This window comes from Elephantulus edwardii, unplaced genomic scaffold (assembly GCF_000299155.1).
Source record: "Elephantulus edwardii isolate Elephantulus edwardi_28Jun2011 unplaced genomic scaffold, EleEdw1.0 scaffold00002, whole genome shotgun sequence".
Classification (NCBI taxonomy): Eukaryota; Metazoa; Chordata; class Mammalia; order Macroscelidea; family Macroscelididae; genus Elephantulus; species Elephantulus edwardii.
The window spans coordinates 47,329,575-47,353,700 of NW_006399752.1; the positions used below are offsets into that span (position 1 = coordinate 47,329,575).

The following is a 24,126-nucleotide window of genomic DNA, read 5'->3' on the forward strand; positions in this document are numbered from 1 at the left end:
GGCTACTCCTTGGAGGCAAGGATTCTGGGGCTTCGTCTGACATACTTTGGGCATGTTGCAAGGAGGGACAGGTCCTTGGCGAGGGACATCATGCTTGGGAGGGTGGAAGGACGGCACAAGAGGGGAAGACCCTCTATGAGATGGATCAATTCTGTGACTGGGGTAATCGGGACGGGTGTGTCAGAGGCAGTGCGGTTGGCGCAGGATAGAGCAGGGTTTAGGGCTGTTGTACATAGGGTTGCTATGAGTCGCAAACGACTCGACAGCACATAACAACAACAACAACAGCAACGGTACACAACAGCCACAAAACATGTGAAGGAAATTGTTTTAGTAGTAATAAGTGATCCTTTCTGATTCTGTTTTAGTCATTATATTACTAAGGGAAATGTTTAAAAGGTTGTTTCATTTACTCCCAAGATCTGTAGCCCAGCATTTCCCTGAAGTTAATCACTCTTATTGTATTGGCTCAGAGGAGGAGAACCTAAGGCTCCTTTACACGGTGTTCTTAACAGCAGCTACAGTTAACAATCTTTTAATTAGTTGAGAACATTTTACAGGGAAACCTAGTTTTATTGTCCTTTACTTTATTGTACTTGGTAGATAATTGCACTTATGGCAACTCAACCACCAGGACATCTTCTGTTGCCATTTTTCCAATGGCGTGTGCTTACTTCATGTCGCTGTGTCCCATTTTGGTAATCCTTGCAATATTTCAAACTGCATAATGCTACTGCACAATTAATAGACTAAGTTTTAGCATAACCCTAACTTTTATATAGAATAGGAAACCAAAAAATTCACAGCTGGTTTTACTGTAGTGGTCTAGAACCAAATCCACAATATCCTGAGCTATGCCTGTACTGCCTTTTGGAGAAACAGGTACTGCTTTTTGGAAATTGCTAACTCAAATGGTTTGGTTTGGTGTTTAAATTCCAGTTGGACTGCAGAAAAATATAAATAGCTATTTTTAATATTTCTTGCAAAGACGAGTGATACATTTTTATTTAACGTCTTTCAAAACAGTTATCTTCTAATTTCTTTCCATTAGTGGAGTAAAGTCTTATATACAGTAATAAAATAAAAATAGACCTTCATATATGCAATATAGTTTATCTACATTAAATGTGAAAATGTTTTGTTACAGGAAATATTTTACTAATGGTTTACATTCAAATTTGTATTATAATCTTTTCCCTTCTTTACCTGCTGCTGAATAGGGGTTCCAGGTAATCCTCTCTTTGCTATGTTTACTAAGCCTCCTTGTGCATTTTTATCATCTTTTATGTTACCATGAGCTGCGTATGAGTTTATCATACCATTAATGAGCTGTATTACATGGTCTTCTTTGCCAGTATTCAGTTTCACATTTTCTCGCCACCTTGGAATTAGCATCAGTGGAGTGAATACAAGTATAATTATTGGTTTTACACTATATGAGTATTTAAATAATAGGATGGGCCATCTCCTCCTCTGTGGTTAACTGCCTCTGAAAACCCTGGAGGGTCAGTTGTGGGTGGGCTCCAACTCTATGGTACACAACAACAGCATAACTTAATTAGTGATCTTTACAAAATTCAGATATTCTTAATTTGCAGAAGATTATATAGATAGAAATGACCTATTAATTTGCTTGACTTACTTATTACATTAAAGCTGTCAAGCAATAACACTGAATAAATTTTACCAACAAAATTTACTTTCAGAGAGTAGTAGCAGAAATATTTTAAAATATTATCATTTATCTTTGTTTTCCTTTTAGGGACATTCAGAAACAAAAGGTTTGAAACAAAAAGGTCCATGATCGTTTTTAGTGTTGTTTATATATTTTTAATAAATATTTCATTTTTATGTCACCAATCAGTCATGCCTCTACTTATACTATATATATATTTTATAGTATATATAAAAATGCAACTTCGATTATATGTTCGAGATATACTTCATTTCCTTCTTAAATATTACAGCCTGAAGAAGATTTTGAAGATGCTTTTTTTCTTTAAATGGGGCTTATTCATAAATACCAGCAGTCTTAATTATGTTGTATAAAGCATATTAAAGCATTTGACTTCTAACCAAGAGATCAGTGGTTTGAACCCATCAGCTACTCCACGGGAGAAAGACGGGGAAGGTGGTTCCATAAGGCTTCTGGTCACAGAAACCGGATAGGGCAGTTTCGCTCTGTGCTGGAGGTTTGTTATGAGTCCCGTTTGGTGGAAGTGGGTTTGTTTTATTCATGAATATTGGGAGTTTTTTCCCCACTGAAAAGTTAACACTTTTCTCATTTCATGATTTATTGTTGAAAAAACTCATTGTGTGTGTAGGTAAGTAATATAATTGATCAGTTTACTAGTTTAATTATTTGAAAGAAAAATGGTAGACTTTTAAAATTAATGAATATCAGAGAAAACCCTCCATACTTCAGTGGTTCAAGCTGTGAACTGTCCAGCTAATGATGAACTCTAGTGGTATGGTGATAAAAGCATTCAGTTGCTAACTGAACAGTTAGCAATTTGAACCCATCACATGTAAATGAAAAGAGCTCTTTCCTATTGAAGAAAGTAGCTTTAACAAAATGGAATGCAATGTTTTGGTATGTTTTATTATCTTTTTTCTCATTATCTTGTTTTGATAGCCTTTTTTATTGTTTATAAAATATTCTCATGCAACCAACAAAAAGAATTCTAAGTTCAACAATTCAGCAGTCGTTTCTGCTTTACTTTAGTTGTCTGCCCTCTAATAAATTGGAACAAAATCTTTTTGCTGTGAGGTAGAACACATTTAATAGTGTGCAGCAATACACCTGCTTGCAGGTTGCCACCAGATTCTGAATTGTCGTGAGGGCAAAGGAGAGGAGACTAGTTGTGAGAAGTCCTCCACAGGTGAAGCTAAGTGTTTCTAAGTATGGAGGAGAAGAGGAGGGAGAGCCTTTGAGGTACTACTAATAACCATTTGCAGAGGGTTACATGGTACACAGTGCTTTGTGCTTGCAAAATTACTTGCTTGAAAAACTGATGGTGATGTCAGTCAGTGCTAGGAAGTTCAAGAAGCTAAAAAGCTTAAAGGAATAAAGAATGAATACGCATTTGAACTGAGAAGTGATTTATTTTGCCTGCAATATGTTGTTGCTGTTTTATGCCATTGAGTCAGAACCGACTCAGTGAACCCTCTAGTGGGTTTTCAGAGGTTATAACTTACACAGGAAGAACTTGCCCATCTTTCTTCTGCAGAGCAGCTGATAGAATCAAGCTGTGTGCTTTTAGATTGGCAGCACAGTTCCTTACCACTAGGCCACCAGAGCCCCCTCCCACAGTGTAGAATGTTCAAGATACTGTGTTAGAGCAGTGTCCACATTTTGTTGATAATGCATTTCACCATGAAACTTAACATTTAGATATTTGTTTATAAACAGCCTGCTCCTATGCTATTATTTATATGATAAAAAAAAAGATATACCCCAAGTGAAATAAAAGTTGTGGGTTTTCCTTCCTTCAAGATAGAGGGCTCAGTCCTAAGACAGGTTGGCTTCATGTTTGAGGTGTAGTATATGACTTTGTGGTTAGTAGAAGAGGGAGGCCCAGGGAAGGGGGACAGGTGCCTTTTCTCATGCCCTCTCTCTCTCTCTGCTTCAGGCCCCCGGTGAGCAGGGCCCCACCACAGCCAGAGAAGCTCCAGACAAACAATGTCGGCAAGAAAAAGAGGCCCATAGAGGTGAGCAAAGCCCCACTTCCATGTTAACTTGTGTTTCTATTTTATAAAAGATACAATTTTTATCATTAATTCTAAAGGTAAGCATTGATTTGTTACTCAATCTGAGTTTTAAATTCATTTTCATTTTTAAAAAGGTTTACAGTTTTCTTCTTTACCCTTTCCCTAAATGATAACCTAAATCGGCCTGCATCTCAAAGAACTTCTGACCCAGCTTATACACAAAGTAGTTACTGCGTATAGCCATGCAGACATTTTGACTGTGTCTTACCTTAATGGTGTAAACTTTTATGGTTAAAAGAATGAATAACCAAGAATTTCAATCCATGTAATTGGAGTTAAGTGAAGGCTCTGTTTTTCTTTCTGTCTCTCTTCCTGACCAAAGAAACCTTCTGCAGTAATTAAGGAAGAGGTAAAGTTCTTGCTGGCATTTTTTCATGCCAGTATTAACAGCAAACTGTGTTGAATCAGCTTGAAAACAAGGGATCAAACTGAGGGAAGGTGATGATTATTACACCTCTTTCCCCCACTCAGCCCCACAAGGTCAATGAAAATGGGTACTTTCAGTGACAGAGTTACCAATGAGGACTTCTCAGAGTTCATATTCTCCAAGCAATAGGGAAGCCATGAATCCTATAGCTGAGCTTTTATCTCAGTTATCAGGAGTGAGACACTCTGCAGGAGGACAGCTTAACCCTTCTGGCCCTTCCGCTTCTCAGTTACAACAACTGCAAATGCAGCTGCAGCTGGAACGGCAGCATGCACAAGGCAGCACGGCGACAACTGGAGACGGCACGCAACGCAACCCGGCACACTAACACGAGCAGTGTCACCACTACAGTCACACAGTCCACTGCCACAGCCAACACAGCCAGCACGGAAAACAGTCAGCAGACCATCCAGAATTCCCAGTTTCTCTTAACAAGGTTGAATGATCCTAAGATGTCTGAGGCAGAGAGCCAGTGCATGGAAAGCGAGCGAGCAGACCGCAGCCTGTTTGTGCAAGAGCTGCTCTGTCGACATTAGTGCGTGAAGAGAGCTCGTCCTTAGACGAGGACGAACGGGGGGAGATGGCAGATTTTGGTGCCATGGGCTGTGTAGATATATTATGCCTTTAGATGTTGCTTTAGAAAACCTAAATTTAAAAGAGAGTAATAAAGGAAATGAGCCTCCACCACCTCCTCTTTGATGGCATCCCAATTCGCAGACAACGCCCTCTGTGCTGTATTTGCCAATGAAAGTGGACAACAACTATCTTGGGTTTGTTTGGTGATTGTAATTTCAGGTCTGTCACTCTTGTCACATTGTGTACATTCAAAAGGAAGAGAGAAAAATATATATGATAATCATTTCCATGTAACTAATTTTTACTTCTAGCAGGTAAATGTAGGTAGCAGTGCAGGGTGAACTCTGCTTCCTGTACCTTGACATGCAAAAGGCTCTCCTAATACTCCACATTCAACCTGAAGAGGAAAATTGAAATCTCTAATGAAGCTGCTGTGTGTATTTATGAATATTAATGAATAAAAACTGCTTGGATGGTTTACCTTAAAAAAAAAAAAAAGAGTTTCTGTCCACTGAGACTGAATGCACCATTTAGATCTTTAACAGAATATCACGTTGATGTAATTTGTCTATGTTTAGGCAGATCAGCTGTTCTTCTTAACAATAAATACAAACAAAAATGCCCTTTTTGGACACAAGGAGTATGTTCATATTTATATGAAATCTTGAGAACTAAAAATTGTTGGATTCAGATAACATGATTCCCTTTATTCTTTAAATTTTCTGTTCATTAAAAATATCCATGATCCAAGTGTTACTGTAGGGTGTTGACTAAAAATCTGGGATGTGTATTTCAGCTGTCCAAAAGAGGTTGTTTAGAGAGGTATGTCTAATTTATCTTTGGATTTCAAGTTTGTAAAACAGAAATACATCATCTATTCAAAAGAAAGGCAATACTCTGCATAAAAGAAAATAATGATGAAAAGTTAGACGTGAAGAGGAACATAGTTGCGTAATTGTTGTCATTATTGTTGCAGGACCTTGTTCTGGAGCTTGTTTTTGGCTATCGAGGCCGAGACTGTAGGAACAATGTTCACTATTTAAATGATGGTGATGATATAATTTATCACACAGCATCTGTTGGAATTCTGCACAATGTTGCTACAGGTAGGAAACCTGATTATCCACCTCTTGCTTTCAATTGCTTGGGTTTTTGATGATGATGATGATGATGATGATGATGGTGGTGGTGGTGGTGATGATGATATCTTTTTTAATTTTATTTTATACTGGTTTATTTACAAAGTTCATATACATTGTTTTTCATACCAGATCTTTCCTTCACCCCCACCTCGCTCTAACCATTGAATTGTGCAACCCTATGATTATTGGACACCCCCAGCCCATCCTCAGCCCTCTGCTCCCACCCTTCCCCCTCAGAAACAATTGTTAAAAGAATAAACTTTCACACATAATAAGTATAATCTATTCTTTACTTATTGAGAGTTATCAGAAGAAAAACCAGAAAAGCTATTTTTGCCTCAAATTTAAGACTTATTAAGTTTGCAATGATCTATCATAAAGCAAAATTAAAAATTAAATACCTAAAGTTACTACTCAGAATAATCACATGTGGTCATCAAATGATGCTAAGATAACTTTATTTCTTCCTCAGCAGCCCAATAAGGTAAATGTTGGTGTTGTTGCTAGGTGCCACTGAGTCGAGTATGACTCATAGCTACCCTATGAACAAAAGATCTGACCCCTGCTCTATCCTGCTCCAGTCTAGACTGGAGTCTAGTATTTCATACTGGATAATATTCTAGTACTATGTCAGATATCTAAATTTACAGTCTTAAGAGAGTATAAGAGTCGAACCAACTCATGCCTGACCTTCTAGCTGGTTTTCAGAGGCTGTAAATTGCATATGAGGAGATTGCTCATTTTTTCTCAAGGAGTGAATGGTGGGTTTGAACTGGTAAAGAGATGTTATCCTTCAGTTAGCAGTGCAACTCCCTATGGATGATACCACCAGATATAATTGCTATCCTGTGATTTTAACTCATAGAACCATAATAAACAACAGAAATAAACGCTTTTGAACCTTAATCTACAAAAAAAAAGTATAGCAGCAGAAAAGGATTTCATAGTAAACAACACTCATGCATTTCTACTAGAAGTGAAGAGTTATTGGATGTGATGTTTTATAATGAGATCATTGGCCACTTTAATTCTATTCCATATGACTTCTTTAAACATTATTGAAGTAGCGTTGTAAAGCGAGTATAAGGAGAAAAAGGTGAAGGGTGGTACCAAATAAGGCTTTGGGAAGCCACGGGGGAGAGCTAAAGAAACTGCACGTCCATCACTTTGCTCATGGCTCCTTGTTTGATCTGGGAAGGTGAGCATACATTTCTTGATGTGCAGCCAGAGTGCTCTCTGGAGGCAAGAATGATGAGGCTTCACCTCACATTCTTTGGACATGTTGCTAGGAGGGCCTATTACTTGGACAAGGACATAATGCTGGGAAGGGTGGAGGGTCAACAAAGGAGAGGAAGACCCTCAACCAGGCGGATTGACACAGCGATTGCTACAATGGGCTCTCGGGTGCCAGGAAATGTGAAGATGGGGCAGGATAGAGCAGAGGTCAGATCTTTTGTTCATAGGGTAGCTATGAGTCATACTCGACTCAGAGGCACCTAACAACAACACCAACATTTACCTTATTGGGCTGCTGAGGAACAAATAAAGTTATCTTAGTATCATTTGATGACCACATGTGATTATTCTGAGTAGTGACTTTAGGTATTTAATTTTTAATTTTGCTTTATGATAGATCATTACAAATTTTATAAATCTTAAATTTGAGGCAAAAATAGCTTTTCTGGTTTTTCTTCTGATAACTCTCAATGAGTAAAGAATAGATTATGTGAGTCACATTCTCCCGCCATGATTAATATTAATCATAACTATGATCTATGTGTTATAGTTTCCTAAAGAAAATAAATCACGAGGATCCCACATAAATCAGTGACACTTTCCCGTTGCAAAAAGAGCAGATGCAATGTTGAGGGTGGCCAAGTCTGAATTCTGCCTGCTTCATGAAGGGGATAATAATCAATAATATCCATGTTGTTGTTGCTGTTGTTATGTGCCATCGAGTCGCCTGCGACTCATAGTGACGCTATGTACAACAGCCCTAAACTCTGCTCTGTCCTGTGCCAATCGCACTGTCTCTGACACTCCCATCCCAATTATCCCAGTCATTGAATCAATCCACCCCATAGAGGGCCTTCCCCTCCTGCGCCGTCCCTCCACCCTCCCAAGCATGATGTCCTTCTCTCCAAGGACCGGTCTCTCCTCACAACATGTCCAAAGTATGTTAGACGGAGCCTCAGAATCCTTGCCTCCAAGGAGCCACCCGGTTTAACCCTTTCCAGGACAAATCTGTTTGTTTTCCTAGCAGTCCATGGTATTCTCAGTACTCTTCTCCAGCACCACAGCTTAAAGGCATCAATTCTCCTTCTATCCTCTTTGGTCATTGTCCAACTCTCTTATGCATAACAAGTGATTGCGAAGACCATGGCCTGTCCATAGTACTGTATAATTAGCTATATGGTCAGACATGCCACTGCACAGACTCCTACACCTATTTTTACAAATCATTTGGTCCAGTGTCCATTGAAAATTAACTCACAGACTTTAACTACAATTTTGGGGTTTATTAGAGAAACAGGGTGGGGAGTAGAGGAGACAAAGAATATCACACAGTGCAAATCCCAAGTTTAGTCCAGCAGTCCCAAGACAGATTAACAAGGCACACTTCCTCAGTTAGTTCAAACAGCTTCTCAGTCAACAAGTGAAAGTCTGGGTGCAGTTAAGCAACACAAATAAACCTCTGGTTTCCTTGGTCATCCAGCACATTTTATCTCAGAGCAGTTTTATTCAGTCATCCAACAAGCAAAAATTTTAACTGTGGCTCTATCTCCAAGGTTCCTCTGGTTACATCTTGTGACAGTTAGTTACTTCACAGCAGTGCCACAGTCACTTCACCCTCTCTCCACCATCATTTCTCACAACGTCTTCACAGTCCTCGCATAGTATGGAAAGTGTTTGCTCTTCTATTGGACCTACACTGTTGATGATTGGCAAGATTATATATTTGCAGTTAATGTAGCTAGAGACCATGCCCCCCAACAGGAGCTAACACAATGGCTAACACAATTTTCAAGTGTTCTGACACTGCACCCACTTAAAATTTGGGCCATTATAAACATACTACTTAGGGAGAAAAGCTTCTTTATTTGAGGCTTCACGTTTTCTTCAAGGAGAATGAGAACCTAAGCAACAATACAAAAGGGTTGAATGTGTACGTACATAAACTCATGTTTCTTAATTAACATTTCTAAAGAAATGTGGAGAGAGAAGATGAGGAGATTTGGCACCTGTTGCAGTTCTCATTTTCTCATTATAGAATCTTCCATGAATTTGAGGAGACATTGCCATGTTCATAGGAGGAACAGTGCTGAATAGTTGATTTGCTGATTTATCTGACAACATGTATTTGCTCCTTTAACTGGATTTTCAAACCTGGAAATTACCAAACACATTTCACTTTGAGATCTAAAATAATAGTTGCCTTTACAGCGTAGTTACTGAATTTTTATTTTTTTGTATGTTTTGCTTTCAGAGGACCTTGTATTTATTATCTTTTGTAATCTATCAAAAATTAGTGATCTTTTTTTATACATCTTTATTTTTTAAATTTTATTTTATACTGGTTTATTTACAAAGTTCAAATAAATTGTTTTTCACTCTGGATCTTTCCCATTTCCTTCACCACCACCCACCCATCAAATTGTACGACCCTATGATTAACCCTCCCCCACCCCCCGCCCATCCTCACTCCTCTGGTTCCCCTCTCCCCTCTTGTGTCTTCACACTCATTCTACAATAATGATTTTATACAGTATTTGTCCTTAGGGGACTGAGTTAGTTTACTCAGCGCAATGCTCTCCAGTCTATCCAAAGTTAGGTAGTATATACAAAATCATGGTTTCTGCATGGTGTATAGCATTCCATTCTGTGAATGTACCATAATTTCTCAATCCATTTGATTGTGGTTGGACATTTGGGCTGTTTCCATATTATTGCAACGGTGGATAACACTGCTATGAACATCTGTATACAAGTCTCCATTTGTACCTCAGTTCTCATTCTCTTGATATATATTCCAACCAGTGGAATACCTGGGTCATATGAAATGTCTATGTTCAGCTTTTTGAGGAAGTACCAAATTGACAGAGTAGTTAAACCATTGCACAATTCCACCAACAATGTATAATAGCTATCTCTTTATGTCCTCTCCAACATTTATTACTTGCTGTGCTGTTAAATTTTGCCACTGCTACTGCAGTGAGATGGTGTCTAATTGTGGTTTAAGATAAACCTGCCATTACTGCCTGCAGCATGTAGTGCTGTTGTCATCTGCTACAGTCCCTTCACTGTTATTGTTACTGGAATGGGGCCCATCAGTGTATCTCCACTGACTATAGAATAAATCTGAAGTATTAAAAATCCTACATAAATAAAAGGAAAAATCCTACATAACTCAAAAATTAGAGAACAAAATTCCAAAACATTAAAAAAAAATAGACTTAATGGTCTGATGAAGACTTCTAGGACCCTTAGATACTCTTCAAACTTGATCCTCCCCTAGATATCATCTTTCACCCAAACTAGGCATAAGCTTTTAAAGTGAACAGTGACACCCATGAAGTAGGTTCCTGATCCTCAGAACAGTTAACCACACAAGACAAAAGGGTGCCATCTGCTACAGAGCAAAGCTCAAAAGGCAGTAAGTGCCAGGAAAGGGCAGGAAATAAGGACAAGTAGATACGGGAAACCTAGGGAAGAAGTGGAGGAGAATTTTGTTATATTGAGAGAATTGCAACTAATGTCATGAAACAAAGCATATATAAATTAAATAGAAAACTAATTTACTGTGTAAACTTTTACCCAAACTCCCTTTTTAAAAATCCTCCATAATTCTATTTCTACTTGGTCTTTCCAACTGTATTTCTCAATTTTTTTCCTTCACAACTCATACATCAGTCAAATGAGCCATTTCTTGGGATAAACATTGTTTATCTCCTTGAGGGCTCAATAGGAGCACTTTAAAGACTTGAGATTCTTTTGTCTGTTCTTAGGAAAACTCAGTGGAGAGTCAGCTATGAGTCGGTTCCTACTCAGCACACTAACCGCGTGTTAATAATGTGCATATAGTAAGTGTTAAAAAATGAATATCAAATAAGCCAATAAATTAAGGAGTATTTTACTGCACTAAGTTGCATTGACTCTTATAAATTAAAATTTCCAAACTTAATTTTCAAATTATTCTTTTTACAGGGACTCAGAGTTTTTATCAGGAACATAACGATGACATCCTGTGCCTCACTGTAAATCAGCACCCCAAATTTATCAACATAGTGGCAACTGGCCAAGTAGGTATGTTTCTATATTTTAAAAAGAAGCAATTTAAAAATATCTGTCTCATTCAAATAAATCCATATCTAGGAGGGAAATAAAGATACAGTATATTTATAGATTGTCAAAATCTAAACAGAAAGCATGCTTTGAGGAACATATTTTGTTCCAGATACCTTTCTTTCATTTTGGTTGTCTGAGTTGGTTCAGATAATTCAGAACTTTAAAATGTGCTATCTTGCAGTGGTTGATAAATTTGGCCACTAGGGGTTTGTGGTCTGGTGCTAGCCAAAAGGTTAGTGGCTTGAATGTACTTGTGGCTTCATGAGAAAAAGTGCTGGCAGATTTTTCCATAAGAATGATAGCTGTGATGCAAACAACACTCTGTGACAGATGATCAGAACTGTCACAATTTGGGCTTGCTATAGCAGAGATGTCCATCCTATTCCAATATTCTCTTCTGAGTGAGACAAGTCATTATCTAAGCTTACACAACCTTAGAAGAAGGAGGGAAAAAAATTGTAGCTTTGGGAACTTGTGGAGCAGTTCTTCTCTGTAGCACGTGGAGTTGCCAAGAGCTGGTTACCAATTCGTCCACAGCTAACGACAATAATAACATTGCTGCTGGTAGATGTAGTCAGTTACTCATGAATCGGGTATTGTTCAGGGGGCTTAGTGACACAGTCCATAGGAGGCTGCACTACACACCCAGCTCTCTGGCACTTGGACCCACCAGTGGCTCCATGGGAGAAGGATGTGCAGTCTTCTGTGCCATTTACAGGCCTGGGAAACCTCACCAGAGGGTCTGCTGTGAGGGTCTGACAGATTGGCAATGAATATTTTGAGGTATTGGTTATAAAAATGACAGAAATCTCTAAGTTGGTTGGATTTCATTGGTTTAAAGTAGCTTTTTCACGTATCTTTTCTTCTTGAATAAGATAAGTTCTTAATAGCATCATTTTCCACAAAAGTAGTTTAAAACTGATCAGCCAGAACTTATTCTCAGGGGTCCTTGGTTCTACTGTTGTGCCACAGATGATTGCATTTCCCCTTCTTATGATGTGTTCTAACATTAAAAGAAAGTAGACCATGAATTCACTCATTATACATAGATACTTTTATCTCTGTCGGTAAGTGCGTATGTCTAACTCGAGTGCCATTGTCCATAGGGAGAATTTGGCTGCTGACCAAAAGGCAGTGCTTATCTGGTGGTTCAAATCCAGAGGAGAACGATGGGCAGTCTCCTTTTGTGCAATTTCAGGCTCCCAGAAAGTGCATTTGAGTCGGTTCTGACTCGGTGGCAGTGAGATTGAATTTTTTGAGAACCCCTGTAGTGTTAACAAAGCAAAGATGTCACTTTGAGGACTAAGGTGCACCTGACTTAAGCCGTGGCATTTCCAGTAACATCTTATGCATGCCCAAGCTTGAGGACCCCAAGCTTGTGCATGTATGTAAAGGCCAAGAAGAACTGATGCCTTTCAATTATGGTATTAGAAAGGAACATTGAATGCACTGAGCTGCCATAAGATTGGACAAATCTTGGAAGAAGTACAACCAGAATGATACTTGGAGGCAAAGATGATGAGGCTTTACCTCAAATACTTTGGAAATATTATCAGGGGAGCCAGTCCCTGGAGGAAGACATGTTTTTTAAAGTAGGATAGCATCACAAAAGAGGAAAATACTCAACAAGGTTAAGTTGACGCAGTGACGGCAATAATGGGCTTGGTGAGGACGGCTCAGGTCTGGGCGATCCTTCTTTCTGCTGCTTTGAGTCCCCGTGAGCCAGACCAGCTCAGCGAGTCTTAACATGAACAATAATCTCTCTTTGTGCTGCTTTTTGAAAGTGAAGTTTTCATTCTGCATAAGGAGCAAGGCACAGGTCTTAATGGAGGAGAAGCCATGTGACAATTTTGGTCATCAAAGCACCTTGCTATCTGCTGCTTACTTAACCAGTGTATTTTTTTTTTCACATCTCAGTTAAACATTGCTAAATAAAATTGATTCATTCAGTGAATTTGTTTAGCACACACTCATTTCTGGGGTGCTGTTTTTGTACTAAAGATACAGACAGCTTACAACAAGAAAAAACCCAAATATTTACATTCTGTGAGCAGAATTCTAGCAGGTGTGCTTCTTTCTTCTTTAAAAGAAAATCTATAGCTGGAAAACAGGAACACATTGATAGAAACAGTACTGGAGATCACATGGTAGAATTTTGTAAGAACAGTGACTTATTGTACATATGCCAAAACAACTTGATTGTGCTTATATGAAACCTATACTTGGACCAGGAAGGCAGTCCTCAAAACAGAGCAGGGAAACAATGCGTGGTTCATAATCAGGAAGGTAGTACAAAAGGGATGCATCCTGTCTCCATACTTTTTCAATCTTTATGAAGAGCAGATCATTCGGAAGCATGGGCTTTATAAGGAGGATTGTGGCATTGGAGAAAGACTCATCAACAACCTACACTATGCAGGTAACACAGTCTTGCCTGCTGAAACTGAGGAGGACCTGAAGCACATGCTGCAAAAGGTCCAGAACTATAGTATTCAATATGAGTTGAAGCTCACCATCCAGAAGACAAAGATTCTCACCACAATTAGCAGCACCATGATGGGTGGAGAAGAGATTGAGGTTGTTAACAGTTACAGCTTGCTCAGCTCCACAATCAACACTCTTGGCACCAGCAGTCAGGAAATCAAAAGAAGAACTGCATTAGGTAAATCTTCTGTCAGGGACCTTTCCAGAGTATAGAGAAGCAACAATGTCAGTCTAGAGACTAAGGTGTGCTTGATTCAGTCCATGGTCTTTGCAGTTACTTGCTATGCATCAGAGAGCTGGAAAAATGACTAAGGATGACAGAAAAATAATTGATGCCTTTGAGTTGTGGTGCTGGAGAAGAGTCTTGAACATATATATCATGGACCACCAAGAAAACACATAGATCTCTCTTGGAGAGAGTGAAACCAAGTCTCTCCATGAAGGCTAGGATTTTGAAGATCTGTCTTACATACTTGAGCATGTGGCCAGTAGGGACCGATCCTTGGAGAAGGACATCTTGCTCGGAAGGATAGAGGGACAGCACAGGAGAGGATGACTCCGGATGAGATGGATTGATACAGAGACTGGGGCAATGTGGATAAGTGTGTCAGAGTCAGTGAGGATACAGGGTGCAGAGCTGTTATACATAGGATCACTTGAATCGCAGGCAACTCAATGGCACTTAACAACAACAAATTGTGATTATGCATGTGGATCTTACTTAATGGAATATATAAGAATAAAATAAATTACATAGTGACAGAGATGATGGAGAAGCTTAATATTAGCTAGAACCTGTGGCAGAAAGCATCAATAGCACAGATGTACAAGTTCAATGTGAAACTGATGATATTAAAGCAAGTCCATGAGGGCCGCCTATGACCTTGAGTATATTCCATATGAATTAGAGTCAATCTCAAGAGTATAGATATGACTCTTTGAACACTACTGGCTGAGGACCAAATATATGGATAGCATCAAGGCATTATACATGTTGTTGTTGTTAGGTGCATTGAGTAGACTACACCTCGTAGCAGCCCTGTGAACCACAGGTCTGAGCCTTGCCCTATTCTGCACCTCCCCACCATCTGTCATTCGGCATCTCTGTCATGCTCAAACCCACTGTGGTCGTCTTTGAATCAGTCATACATGAAAAACTATCATGTAATCATACATGAAGAAAGCAAAATGTCATTTAACAGACAAGAAAGAATGTCAGAATAGACCATGAAACTTGATCTTGAACATAGAATAGTGAAAGCCAGGGAAATAAAAAGGTGGATAGATGTTTCAAAGCACAAAGCGAAGTATTACCATGAAAAGTACAAAGTAGTTGTTGATAGACGCCTTTAAGCAATTATGACACATAGCAATCCTACAAACAACAAATCGAAACTTTGCCCTGTCCTGATCTGTCTTCACAGTCTTTAGCATGCCTGAGCTTATTTTTACAGAGACTGTCCCAGTTTATCATGTTGACAGTCTTTCTCTCTTTCTCTTCCCCTTCACCTTTCTGGTCATGATGCATTTTCCAAGGACTGAACTGGTAACGTGCCCAAAGGATGAGAGTAAGTCTCATCGTCATCGCCTCTAAGAAGAACCTGGGTTGTACTACAGCCAAAACATGAATGTTTTTTCCTTTGCCCGCCCATGCTATGTACTCAACACTCTCTCTCAACACCATTTCAAAGACATCAGTTATTTTAAGTCTTTCTGAATCAACTTTCAGATGCACAGGAAGCAATTGAAATACCATGATTTGGTTCAGGTGCACTTTGTCTTTAAACCTATGTCCTTGCTCCTTGTACTTTGGACTCTGCTAAAGTAGAACACTGTCTATCTCCAAGAGATTCCTGGGCTTTTAATATTTTTCTTTCTTGCAAGAACAATTTTGTGTTAAACATACAGTTATTAGGTATCTCACCACAAATATAGTGAGCACAGATGCTTGAAAGTCCTTTCTTGATGGTCTTTTAATCTTAAAAAAAAATTATTAAAGATATTTAAAAGGGATTAATTGCTAGGCCGATTTCAGTAAATTATTTTTCTTGTGTTATACTGTATGCTTTGCCATCATTTCTATCAGGAAGGTTATGTCTCCTTCTTCCCTGCAATTAGCAATGTATTGGAACTCCTTGGGTCCTTTTGCTGTGAGCCAAAAGAATAGTCATATCAATTAAAATTATATCAATATTATTTTAAAAATTATTATTAAAATTTCATGTATCTCATAAAACATAAAGTAAAATTGTTATCCAAAGAATGAAAAGTTAGAATAGAAGGTAATATGTAGGTATGTTGGAATGAATGTTTTGTAGTTTCAAAGAGTATTAACTAAATGTAATAAAGTAAATTTCATATTTGATACATTCTTGCTGAAGTTATTTTATGATAATTGGGTTTTTAGAAATTTTACTGTAAGTATGTTATTTATGGATTTTTTAAAAATTATTTTTCATTATAGGTGATTCAGCAGATATGTCAGGTAAGGAAGAATCACACATTTTCTGTTTTTATTATATTTAGTTACAGTAGCCTAAATTCTTGTTCAGTAATAAGATACTTGAAAAATTTTCTAACAGTAAGTAAGGATTCTTACCTAGTGATTTCATTCTTAAATATAAATCAATGCATTTTATCACTAAAAAAATTTTTCACATTTAAAATTAATACATTATTGATATTTTATCGGTTATTATACATTTTTAAAAGGTCATTGTTAGCACTTAAAAATACCATTTTTTATTCTTTTCTCCATGGTTTTATAAATTTAAAAGACTTTATTAATTTGTAAAGTCTATTAACTAATAGCTTTGCTTTTAGATACTGTTGATCACTGTTGCTGTTGTTATGTACTGTCAATTCAGAACCAACTCATTGCTGACCCTCCAGTGGATTTTCAGAGGCAGTAAATCTCACAGAAGGAGACTGGCCATTTTCAGTCCACATAATCTGATATTAATTAGGTGTTTGCTAGAAAAGCGCTCCCAGTGACTTGCATGTGCTTCTTTCCTCTTAGTGCCTAAATTATGATTTTGTGGCTTGACAGACAGTCCAGAGACACATTTAAGATCCTTGCCCTGTCTGCATGAGTAAGCTCAAGAGTGGGAGTTGGCAAACTACAACCTAGGGGCCAAATATGATATGCTACTTCTTTTTGTATGTCTAGGAACTAAGAATAGTTTTTATTAATTTAAGTAGTTGGGGGGGGGGGAATCAAAGGAAGAATAAAATTTTATGGCATAAGAATTATCTAAAATTCCAATTTCAATATCCATAGAGTTTTATTAGAATATAGGTATGCTCGTTTATTGATATATTATCAGTGGCTATTTGTACAGTGTAACCTATGTAATGGTGACACAGACTATGTGTGATGCTCTGTCGTGTTTCAGTGCTGTTTGACACAATGGATTGTGGGGATACAGTTATAGCTTGACAGATTTTGAATGCTGTGTTCCTCACATCACATTTTTTTAATTACTAGTGAATATCATGTTAAAACAAATTAAGAGTAAAGTGGGTCTGAATATCCCATGTTAAAGCACTCACCACTTCTGTTGAATTGAGTGCAACTCTTAGAGACCAAAGTTTTCCAGCGCTGTAAATTTTTGCAGACTTCCCACTTTTCTCCTATGGAGAAACTGGTAGATTTGAACCATCAATCTTTTGGTTAGTTGCCACTATACTATATATATTAGGCACTATACCACCAGGAAAGAAGAATTATATTGTTGTCAAATTAGGTGACAAATTATTATCTTAATTGTGCAGTGATGCTGTTAGCAGCTGTCGAGTCGCTGTGACTCGTAGTAACCCTAAGTACAGTAGCTCTGAATGCTGCCCTACCCTGAGCTAATATCACTGTCTCCAACACACCTACTCCCATTATCACAGTTACTGGGTCAATCCATCTCCTACAGGATCTTCCTCTCTTGGCCTATCCTTCCAAGCATGAGGTCCTTCTACAAGGACTAGTCCCTCCTGGCCACATGCCCAAAGTATGTGAGACAGAGCTCCAGAACCCTTCCCCTCTCCTGGAGAATCCTGTTTGTTCTCTTGGTAATTCATGGTACATTCAGTACTTTTCTCCAGCACCACAACTCAAAGACATCAATTCTTCTGTCAAACTTAGTCATTGTCCAGCTCTCTGATGTGTAGTTAGTAGCTGTGAAAACCTGTTGTTGTTGTAGTTGTTGTTAAGTGCTGTCGAGTCAAGCATGACTCATAGCAACCCTGTGAACAAAAGATCCTGAACCCTCTTCTACCTTGTGCCATCCTCACACTTCCTGACACACAATAGCCCATTGTGGCATCATGACATCAGTCCAGTTGGTTGAGGGTCTTCCTCTCCTTTACCAACCCTCCACCCTTCCCTAGCATCATGTCCCTCTCTAAGGAATAAATAGGCCTTCCTAGCAACATGCCCAAAGTATAGGAGGCAGAGTCTCATCATTCTTGCCTTCAAAGAGCACTGCCCTTGAATTGATTCCATCTCATAGGGACTCTATAAAACAATCTAGAACAGCCTTGTGCAGCTCCAAGGCTGCACATCTCTGTGGAGGTAGATTACTACATCTTTCTTCCAGGGGTTGTCTGATAAGTTGAAACTGCTTGGTTAGCAATTAACTGTTCTAACCTCTGTGCCAACAGAGACCGAGAACATCCTGCCTGCTCTAAAAGAACAGATAGCAGCTTCGCTGGACAGAACCTTAGCACAGGGGTTTTTAACCAACAACAGTAACGCAACATTGAGAAAAATTAGAACATTTAAAATAGATTTTTTTCACCATAACAATTTCTTCACAAAAATAAAAATGAAAATTGGGCTAAAGCCTAACTACATTTCTGAGTGACTTAGCCAAGCCCGGAACTGTTTGCTGATGACGAATTCATTAAATTGTGTTTGATTATAGCAGCTGAAGAAACTTTTTTAAAAAATTAACTTGTTTAAGACTATTGAGTTTTGGTGTGGTTTTTTTTCTTTTTTCAAAAAAAAATTGCTAGAAGATTGAGGCCATTATGAACAGCATCAGTAGTCAGTTTAAAAGGCAGGTTATTTAGAATGATGCTCTTGGTGGATGGCAAACGTTAGTTGTGAAGATGTTTGCTTTTTTTATGTTGAGGTATAATCCATATTGAAGGATGTAGTCTGTGATTTTCATAAGTGCTTCATTCCCTTTTAACTTTCACCAAGCAAGGTTATATAATCTGCATAGAAGTACTTGCGTAATACGTTTTCAGTGAACAGTAGAGGAACATCTTTAGTTCCTGACAAAGCTATGTCATTCCATCAAAGAATCTGGAGCTAAGCATTAGAAAATTGTGATCCTTAAAGCAGTTCAAGAATAGTGAGCTCTCTTGAGTCTTAGTGACTGTCTTGATAGGTGGTGGTTGTTGTTGTTGTTAAGTGTCATTGATTTGCCTACGACTCATAGCAACCCTAAGTACAACAGCTCTGAAGTCTGCCCTGTCCTGAGTCAGTCTCACTGACTCCAACACACCTACCCCCATTGCCCTATTTATTTTATCATTTCATTTCATCCTGAGTCTTCCTCTCCTGCGCTGTCCCTCCACCCTTCCAAGCATGATGTCCTTCTCCAAGTATCGGTCCCTCCTGGCCACAGGCCCAAAGTATGTGAGATGGAGCTTCAAAATCCTAGCTTCCAAGGAGAAACTTGGTTTCATCCTCTCCAAGACAGACTTATTTTCTTGGTGGTCCATGGTATGTTCAAGACTTTTCTCCAGCACCACAGCTCAAAGGCATCAATTCTTTTTCTTAGTCATTTTCTAGCTCTCTGAAGCATTGCAAGTAATTGTGAAAACCATGGAGTGGATTACCTTAATCTCTAGACTAGGAATCTTAATAGGTGCTATTTTTTTTAATCTTTAGCATTCCTCTGTATGCTCTTGAAAACAGAAAACTCTACGCTTGGTGGTTAAAATGGTAAGGGAGCCAATTAGCACAAACTGTGAAGAGGGAGAGCGGTCTCCTGAGTTTGCTTGGTCAGAAGCTCCAGTTTAGTCCAACTCTCTGGGTTCTACAGCCTAGGTTCTCTGGAGGATGGCTGTATCTTGGCCATGCAGTGCTTCAGCAAGAGGGGACATTAATATGTTTCTCTGCTCTTGTCTAGTGGTAAAGGGAGAACCTCTATAAGAACCAGGACCTAAAAATCTCCAAATTTAGACTGATTAAATAATTTTTTAAGTTATTTTCATTTTATTTGATGATGTATTTATTCTTGAGCCATACGTTTTTGTTTCTTCAGTTTCTTCTGTGAGATCTTTTTCTTCTGGGCAACTTCCTCTTCTGGTTTAGGAACCGTCTGTTCCTTTTCAGTAAGGATCATCTCAGTATGGCAGGGGGAGCTCACATAGGGGTTAATCCGACCATGAGCTCTGTACGTGCAGTGGTGCATCGCGGGAGCTTTGTTCGCCTGAATATGCTCCATGACCAGAGAATCAACATCTAATCCATTAAGTTCAGCATGACTTTCGGTGTGTTTTAAGCAAATACAGCAAAACCTCGGCACTCTTTTTGGGCTACTGACCCTGTGTCCATTCCCCACGGTTTGGACTGGGCACACTTACCAACTCCACCATTGTATCGTTGGAAAGGCACACACTGCTTTTGCAAACTGACATCTTTCAGATACTTGGCTTTCTGGATATCCATACCCTTGATGGCTTGGGCAGTTGCCTAGGTGTTCTTAAAATGGACCCAGATATTTGAGCCTCTTGATTTGCATGATTTTTTAGGATTTTTCAGGTCAGGCGAGTAGCGAACCATTTTGGGAGATCATCTGAGGCTGCTCATGGGAAAAGTGATTAGATAATGTCAGAACGCACACTAGACCTGCTCCTTGGATAAGGCCAGAGGAACACCATTTCTGTTCAGCGTGAATCTACGCGACTTCACTAAATCATTAATGTGTGTGGTGGGAGAGAGCGAAGGGCTTCCGCAGATGGATGCAAACCACCCAGGTTCCTCCTGCAGGCTGAGCTTGCTTTTTGTTGCCTCTGATTCCTCCCATTCAGTGCATGGTGACCCTCGGGGAGGGGAGTGGTAGAGGAGGCATACTGTGTTTATCGCAAGCCTCATGGATGGCCATTTCGCTGTTATAGATGGAAGGAAGATACACTTATTTGGTAACTCACAGAAGCCCTGAGAATTTGCCGTAATTTTAATTTCAAATACTTTGCTGACATAAATGTTAGATGCTGTCGCGTAGAGTATGATTCATAGCAGTGCTGTGAACAGATCTGAACCCTGTCCTTTCCTTTGCCATCCTCATCATCTCTGATACACTTGAGCCCACTGTTGGTGCACTGTGTCAGTCCATCTCGTTCAAAGCCTTCCACTCTTTTGCTAACCCTCTGCCTTCCCAAGCATGATGTCCCTTTCCAAGGAATAGCCTCTCCTTGCTTGCTGAAAATGAAGAGGACTTCAAAGTGCTTGCTGCGGACTACACCCCCTCCCTCCCACCAACCACAGCAGTGATTCAGTGCAGTAATTTAGATTCACGCCCATCAGCACATGGTTTTGCTCTGGCATTTTCTAAAGAGCAGTGAGTGTTTTAAAATTCCTTCATCAGGCTAAGAGGAAGGGAGGTCCTGGTTAGGTCTTCTTTGCAGAAGATCAAAGAACACAGACTAGAAGGTGGACTCTGTAAAGAAGCATGTGGCAACAAGATCAGAGGAAGACTTATCAACAGCTCACCTTGTACAAATGACAAAACTTTGTTTACTTAAAGTGAGGAGAGCTTGAAACATTTGCTTCAGAAAATGAAGAACTGCAGCCTTCAGTATAGATTATGTCTTAGCATCAAATCAAGAAAAGAAAAATTCTCATCACCAGACCTTCTAGGCAACATCATGATAGACGCAGAAAAGATTGAAATGGTCGATGATTTCATCTTACTTGGATTCACAGTCAGCACCCTTGGTACTGGCAGTCAGGAGCACTGGAAAAGTCCACAGTAGGGACCTCTCCAAATTACTGAAGAGCAGTGATCTCAGTTTGAGGACTAAGATTTGTCTGATTCAAGCCATGGTCTTTCTCATTACTTGCTATGCATCTGAGAACTGGATGGATAACAATAACAGAAGAATCGATACCTTTGAGCTGTGGTATTGGAGAAGAGTGCTGAATTATCCCATAGACAAATAGATATATCTTGGAGAAAGTACAGGTAGAATGATCCTTGGAGACAAAGATGATAAAGCTTCATCTCACAAACGTCGGGCTTGTTGCTAGGGGAGGCTGTTCCTTTTATATAAGTGGAGAACACACTAAATGTAGCAAGGAGATGTCCTTGATGAGATGGACTGAAATGGCACCATGCCTGCAACAGTGACTACAGCATGGTGGAGACCGTGAGGGCAGCCTAGGATAGAGCAAGGGTCAGATATTTTGTTCACAGGGACACTGTGAGTTGTGGTTGACTTGACAGCACCTACCAACAACAGATGCATAGTAGTCTTAAAGTACAGTGACACATAACTATTTTAAATGCAGAATCCTGGTTTCTTGTTATCGCTTGTAACTTTTTATGAGAGTATGAAAAGATGAGTAATTCAATTTACTGAAGATTACTTTCTCTTTCAAGTGGTTAGTGAATGGAATTTTTGGTAATTTATGGTATTTGGAGGCAGAAATAACCGAGTGACATTTCTTGAAACTCCACTATCTTACACCTCAATACATTTTGGCAAGTACAGTATGTGGATGTGCAAAGGTGCTTCCCCCCCCCACCCCATAATAAAAACTGTGTTGAAAAAAATTGAATTGACACCAAAAAAGTAAATGCCACATATTTTACTAAAAAAATGAAATGCTATTTACTGATTGGTAAGGCTTTCTGTGACCAAATAGAAATTCAGCATGTTACATAGAGCATTTGTGCCACTTTCTTCTTAATTAACAACCTTCAGTGAGTCTGGCTTTTCCTCGTATGGGCTGACACAACACTGTTGGAACAACCTACACAAAGAATTACTGTCTGAGCAAGGCTGGAAACTGTGGTGAGCTTGTAGCAACAGGCCTCTTTACACTTTCTCAAGCCCACCTCTACCAGAACCCAAGAGGTGCTTTTTATAAAAATTCACTGCAGTGCTTCTGTTTTTACCACTGGCAAAAAATCCAATCTTCTACTAGATAGTAAAAAGTCAACCCAAAGGAGAAGGATGGGCAGTGTCCTCTTGTGCAATTAAGTGTCTCTGAAAACCCACCAGAGGGTCAGCTATAAGTTGATTCCTACTCTATAGTAAACAACAGCTACTGTATATTTACCTTTTAAAGGTGAATTGTGATTGGCTGCTGACCACAAAGTTGTCAGTTTGAACACCAAGCAGTGGCTCCATGGAAATAAGAACTAGCAATCTGCTCCTATAAAGATTACAGTCTCAAAAACCCTGTGAGTATTAGTCTGATGCAGTAACTATACCTTAGAATATAATACACTTATTAGGTAATATTGAAAAAATGGATTTGGCGGCAGCAGCAGATTCCTTAGTGAAAAGGCAATTAGCTGCTCCTCCGAGGCTTGCTTTGACTTGTAATGAATAAGGAGCACGTCTACTTTTTGTGTAACACTTCAATTCACTATTTGTATTGTTGTCATTATTTTTTAATAATAAATGCCTTGTTGTTGTTGTTGTTGTTTAATGCCGTCGAGTCATAGACGACTCATAGCGACCCTATGAACGAACAGCCTGAGCACTGTTCGTACATAGAGTTTCCAGAGGCAAGCCATTTTGGAAGTGGATGCCACTCCTGCTTCCAGGCTTGATTTAGTCGAGAAGCTCCAGCCATTAGAAGATAAACCTATATATGTGTGTGTATCTCCATGTAATTTAATGTTTTTAGTTGCATTAAATTTTTTAACATGTCTTACTCAAAGATACTCAGATTTAAATATAATATGTAGTGCTTTTTAACGGTTTTGAAAAACTACAGGTCAGACTGTATATTACTAAGAGTAGATAATGTATGATATAGTCTAAATTTATCAGAACATTTTCTTTGGAAATCACACTTATTTTTGTATTGAGTTATTTTCTCTTAGGCAGTTTATCTTATTAATACTTTTCTGCAGCATTTATGACAAATTCATAACTTAGAGCAAAGGCAATTTAGTATTTTATTACTTATTATTTTATTAAAAAACTTTTGAGACCAAATTAACTACTTCATTGAGTTGAATAATCACTTTTCTGGAGTTGACGGAGCAGCTCATGAACCATGGACAGTGCTGGCTGTGGCTTTTCACTTAGGACGACAGAGAAACTGGGGAAACTTTCAAGCAGCAGAAATGGGGAGTGTGGAAACTACAGAACAGTGTCATTGATTTCACATGCAAGCAAGATTCTACTGAAGAT

General features: G+C 38.9%; 1 protein-coding gene and 1 pseudogene across 1 annotated transcript in view; both read left to right on the forward strand.

Annotated features, from left to right (window-relative positions):
* The window catches only part of EML5 (echinoderm microtubule associated protein like 5), a 197,726-nt gene that overhangs the window by 154,401 nt on the left and 19,199 nt on the right, over positions 1-24,126 (forward strand). Inside the window, exons 28-31 of the mRNA XM_006879132.1 lie at positions 3,633-3,711; positions 5,751-5,880; positions 11,122-11,220; positions 16,211-16,231. Of these exons, the coding sequence (XP_006879194.1) occupies positions 3,633-3,711; positions 5,751-5,880; positions 11,122-11,220; positions 16,211-16,231 (329 nt within the window). The remainder of the gene's footprint in view (positions 1-3,632; positions 3,712-5,750; positions 5,881-11,121; positions 11,221-16,210; positions 16,232-24,126) is intronic.
* LOC102856637 lies at positions 4,290-4,897 on the forward strand (annotated as a pseudogene).